The sequence below is a fragment of the Leucoraja erinacea genome, chromosome 11 (genome assembly GCF_028641065.1).
Source record: "Leucoraja erinacea ecotype New England chromosome 11, Leri_hhj_1, whole genome shotgun sequence".
NCBI lineage: Eukaryota > Metazoa > Chordata > Chondrichthyes > Rajiformes > Rajidae > Leucoraja > Leucoraja erinaceus.
In genome coordinates this window covers 820553-826329 of record NC_073387.1, presented here as the reverse complement: position 1 = coordinate 826329, position 5777 = coordinate 820553, and the positions used below count along the sequence as shown (strand labels likewise).

At 53.1% G+C, this 5777-nt stretch overlaps 1 protein-coding gene across 1 annotated transcript; it reads left to right on the top strand.

The window, feature by feature from the left end:
* The first annotated feature begins 582 nt into the window (after nucleotides 1–582).
* Nucleotides 583–4718, top strand: LOC129701404 (early growth response protein 1-like). The gene is given in 3 exon segments (XM_055642556.1): nucleotides 583–1115; nucleotides 2237–3720; nucleotides 3723–4718. Coding segments are annotated over 3 exon segments (1893 nt in total). The 5' UTR covers nucleotides 583–940; the 3' UTR covers nucleotides 3957–4718.
* The last annotated feature ends 1059 nt before the right edge of the window (nucleotides 4719–5777 follow it).

Genomic DNA, 5777 nt, shown 5'->3' with positions numbered 1-5777 from the left:
GAGCCTGGAGCCTGGAGCCTGTTGCCGGGAGCGGGAGCCTGTTGCCTGTTGCCGGGAGCCTGTTGCCGGGAGCCTGGAGCCTGTGGCTGGGAGCCTGGAGCCCGTTTGCCGGGAGCCTGGAGCCTGTTGGCCGGGAGCCTGGAGCCTGTTGCCGGGAGCCTGGAGCCTGTTGCCCTGGAGCCTGTTGCCGGGAGCCTGGAGCCTGTTGCCGGGAGCCTGGACCCTGTTGCCGGGAGCCTGGACCCTGTTGCCGGGAGCCTGGAGCCTGTTGCCGGGAGCCTGGAGCCTGTTGCCTGGAGCCTGTTGCCGGGAGCCGGTTGCACGGTGTCCCGGTCGTTGGCAGCAGGGCACTCGGCTCAGCATTTCTCCGCCGCCAGGTCCGGCGGAAGCTCCATATTTGGTCCGGGCCCAGGACCCGCCGGATGCCCAAATATGGGCCGGGGAGCGGCCAGACCAAATATGGTCCGGCGGAGCCCCGGCTCTTCCGGGGAGCTCCCGGTGCGGCGGGACAGCGGGGCGGGCGGGACGGGCGGGGCTGGCGGCTGCCGACGCGCCGGGGAACCGGCTTGTTTACCGCTGCAGGGGGAAGAGAGGTGATCTCTCCCCGGCCCGGGGTCTCCCCTTCCCCCGCAACGTCACGGAGCAATGGCCGTGGAAGAAGCCGCTGCCCATACATGGGCTTCCTGCGCTCCATGTTTGGGCATGTACGTCAGCGGCGGGGTGGAGCCAAGGCTGCTAAATAGCGGCGACTGGCGGGGATAGCATTCATCCCGCGGGGAGAGAGCGCAGAGCAGCAGCGGAGCGGAGCAGTAGCAGCAGTAGTACAGGCGGTGGTAGTGGTGGCGGCGGCGGCAGCCCAGCCCAGACCCTCTACCCCGGCCCGTACCCGCACCGCAGCCCGGCGCCGCTAGACAGACAGACAGACAAACAGCCAGAGAGAATGGTGACCAAGGCGGAGATCAGTCTGCCGTCGCTGCTGCCCGAGCCGCTCTATCAGGCTCTGGACTCCTACCCGAAGCTGGAAGATGTGATGATGACGGGCACATTTGTCACCGCCTCCACCGACCAACCGTTCTATGGGGAACCCCTGGAGCAGTTCGAGCATCTGCCGGCAGGTGAGTCCCTGGCTTCCGCGGGCATCTCTTCCCGCACCGAGCCCCGGCATCTCACCTCCGCCCGCAGTCCATGCATCGCCGACACCGACAGTGAGCGGCCGGCCGGCCGGCCACACGCCAGCTGCCCCCGACCGACCGACATGACCCGGACTTCCCCGGACGTTATACACCGAGAAGGTGTGAGGAAATGCCCTGCTCCTTGATCCCTGTGCAGTGCGAGGACACGGCGCCACACAGCGAGTGACAGGGCAGGGAATACGCGGGGAGGACTCGGCGCTGACAATACACGGGGAAATCCAAACGTCGACTTGCACGCAGAGTCACATACGGCGCATGGGGAACGGTGAAACGGTCAACGAATGAACCAGAGGCAAGGAGACACACACGCCTACACACACACACACACAGAAGGCAATAAACGCAGTACAATTTACAGGCAATGAACACGGGACTCGGAAATATACTGGACGAGGCGAAATCTACACCAGTGGGACAGGGAACTACAAACATATAAAACGCGCTTGGTGACAATGTACCGCGATGGACATAGGGCACATAAATAAACGACTTCAGTGATATATACCAAAAGCTACAGATATATATATATACACCAAAATAAAAACTAGGCACAAATAAACCAGCACAGTGAATGTACACGATGTACAAAGCACACTGCATTCAATGTGATTGGAGAGAAATGTATACAGAGATAAACGTGGGGGTAAAAAACTACTGATGAGACCCCCCCCCCCCTTCAACATCCAACCACTACGGTGACAAACCTAGAACTCAAACATTCCACTGCTCCACCTCCTTTGGACAGTCCATACATTTTAGACCAACTATTGAGTCATAATATCGCCATCTCTGACCGCTGTGATAATGTTAAAAGTGCTGCGAAATAGAGAAGTTATTCCTGAGATATAGTTCGCAAGGCAGGAATGCGAAGAAGTGCGTCTGAAATAGAAATAGGCTGACAAATACACACCACAAATGCACAAAGGTGGATTTACGTACAAGACTATCCACAGATTAACAGTGCCACATTTACCCTCCTAATGTTATATCAATGATGTATGTTTGATCTAATTTATTAAAATAATCTCCACTTCTCTCTGCAGACACGTTCACCGACATTTCGCCCAATGGTGATAAGTCCCTCATTGAGTCGTACGCAGCCCAGAACTGCAGGCTTCCATCCGTCACCTACACGGGCCGCTTCTCGCTGGAGCCCGCTTCCAGCAACAACAGCCTGTGGCCGGAGCCCCTCTTCAGCCTGGTCAGCGGCATCGTCAGCATGAGTGCTCCTTGTTCAAACGCAGCCTCGTCCAGCCAGCCCATCAGTTGCTCGGTACAGCAAAGCCAGTCCAATGCCATCTACTCTGCTTCTTCAACCTTCACCAACACTAGTTCCGATATGTTCACGGAGGCGCAGTCTCAGGGCTTCCCCAGCCCGGCCAGCTCCGTTCACTACCCTCCCCCCAGCTTCTCCGACACTAAGAACTGTAGCAGCAACTTCCAGCTACCGATGATCCCAGACTATATGTTTTCCCCGCAAGAGGACATGAGCGTGAGCAGCTCGGAGCAGAAACCTTTCCAAAACTTGGAACCCAGAGCGCAGCCTTCTCTCATCCCACTGTCCACTATCAAAGCCATCGCCAACCAGACCAGCTGCTCGGAGCTGAAAAATATCAACACTTACCACTCTCAACTGATCAAACCGTCTCGATTGAGGAAATATCCAAACCGACCCAGCAAGACCCCGCCCCATGAGCGGCCCTACGCCTGCCCGATGGACACTTGCGACCGCCGCTTCTCCCGGTCTGATGAACTCACTCGCCACATCCGCATCCACACCGGGCAGAAACCCTTCCAGTGCCGCATCTGCATGAGGAACTTCAGCAGAAGCGACCACCTCACCACCCACATCCGCACCCACACCGGCGAGAAGCCCTTCGCCTGCGAAATCTGCGACAGGAAATTTGCGAGGAGCGATGAGAGGAAAAGACACACTAAAATACACCTGCGGCAGAAGGAGAAGAAAGCTGAAAAGGCCATGTGTATCTCCAGCTCCAACGCCGCCAATACCATCTCCTACCAGTCCCCTGTCCCCACCTACCCCGCGGCCAGCACCTCCTTCGATGCTTCAGTCACCAGCGGGTATCTCTCCTCAGTAGTGAGCTCGTCCTTTGACTCCCCAGTCACCAGCACGTATCCCTCCGCAGTCGTGAGCACGTCGTATGACTCCCCGGTCCCAAGCACGTATCCCTCCGCAGTCGTGAGTACCTTTGACTCCCCAGTCGCTAGCACGTATCCCTCCGCAGTAGTGAGCAATTCGTTTGACTCTTCCCCAGTCACCAGCACGTATCCCTCCGCAGTCGTGAGCACGTCGTATGACTCGCCAGTCACTAACACGTATCCCTCCTCAATAGTGAGCACTTCCTTCGACTCGCCAGTCACTAACACGTATCCCTCCTCAATAGTGAGCACATCCTTCAACTCCCCAGTCACTAACACGTATCCCTCCTCAATAGTGAGCACATCCTTTGACTCTCCAGTCACTAACACGTATCCCTCCTCAATAGTGAGCACATCCTTCAACTCCCCCCAGTCACTAACACGTATCCCTCCTCAGTAGTGAGCACTTTTGACGCCTCAGTCACTAACACATATCCCTCTGCAGTTGTGAGCACATCCTTTGACTCTCCAGTCACTAACACGTATCCGTGCGCAGTAGTGAGCTCATCCTTCGACTCTCCAGTCACCAGCACCTTTCATGCAGTGAGCCCAGCCACGTCGGAAATGTCATCGACACTCACACCAAGGACAATTGAAATCTGAACTTACTCAGGTCTCTGGGAATGGACATGTTTTTATATAAATAGACTTCTTCGTGCTCTTGTGTACATGTGCCAAGCAGTGCCCCTCTCAGTGTTCTGCAGGTACGGTTGTCTAACATGAGGGGGCTATGCCTTTTCATATTCCATCCTGTATTGTCTGGAATGGAACAGGGTTAATGTTTCTATCGTGCAATGCTGTCTCCGATCCCTTCAACGCAATGAAATGCAGTTGGAATGCCGTGTACCAGCATGTACCGGAGATGTCTTTATGCTGGGGAAGCTGCCCCCGCGGTTGCCAAGTGGCTGAACCTTGCTTTGTTCTTTGGTAAAGTTCTGATAAGTCTGTGTGCCTTTTATGTGCAGCTTGCTGACATGTATTTCTGTTAGTGGATGTGATGTGTCAAAGCCTTAAAGGTGAAAAGGAGACTTGGTCACTAAAGGCACTTTGCTGTTAGAGGGGAGGGAAGAAATGCCAACGCATTTCCCTCGAAAGTATGCAAAAAATATCTAAAGTATATTTTTGTAATCTGAGTGTAAATAGATTCAGAGCCGGGATGTTTATGTTACCTACCGAGTAGGCGTGTATTTTTTTGTATGTTCCCAATTTGCGTTTAACTGGTGGATACATTTCAATGTAGTGTTTGTAAACGGAGCACCTGCCTGTTCACGCTTCTCACACAATGGAATGCGCTTTACTGCCGAGCGGATATTTGGTGTACAATATACCCTGACGAAAAATAAATCTTTAAAAGATTTCTCTTAAGTTTGTTGGGTTATGATTTATGGGGGGAAATTTGCACGACTTGGAATCCTGAAATTGAAAAAAAAATGGAGCAGTCTCACGCTTTCCCACTGGCGAAAAAATATGGTCTTATCATAAGTGATAGCAGCAAGAATTAGGCCATTTGGCCCATCAAGTCGACTCTGCCATTCAATCATGGCTGATCTATCTCTCCCTCCTAACCCCATTCTCCTGCCTTCTCTCCATAACCTCTGACAACTGTACTAATCAAGAATCTATCTCTACCTTAAATATATCCACGGACTTGGCCTCCACAGCCTTATTTGGCAAAGAATTCCACAGATTCACCACCCTCTGACTAAAGAAATTCCTCCTCATCTCCATCCTAAAAGAACGTCTTTGAATTCTGTGGCTATGACCTCCAGTCCTAGACTCTTCAACTAGTGGAAACACCCTCTCCACATCCACTCTATCCAAGCCTTTCACTATTCTATACGTTTCAACGAGAACACCCCTCATTCTTCTAAACTCCATCGAATATAGGCGCAGTGATGCCAAATACTCATCATATGTTAACCCACTCATTCCTGGAATCATCCTTGTCTCATGGTCCTAAACCTTTCTCTTCAATCCCAAAAAAACAAATGGATGCCATACAAGTTGTTTCATTGACCAGCCAGAGCCAATTTCCAAATGTTGTATACAGCACATAATCCAGAGACCATTCCCACCGCAACTCCTTGTTAACTCGTCCCTTTCCACTCAAACCACCCCCTCCCCAGGTACTTTCCCCTTAACCGCAGGAGATGCAACACCTGTCCCTATACGTCCTCCCTCAACTCCATCCAGGGACCCCAACAGTCCTTTCAGGTGAGGCAGAGGTTCACTTGCACCTCTTCCAATCTCATCTACGCTATCCGCTGTTCCAGGTGTCAACTCCTGTATATCGGCGAAACCAAGCGCAGCCTCAGCAATCATTTCACTGAGCACCTCCGCTCAGTCTGCCTAGCCCGACATGATCTCTGGTTGCTAAATACTTTCATTCCCCCTCCCATTCCCAAACTGACCTTTCTGACCTGA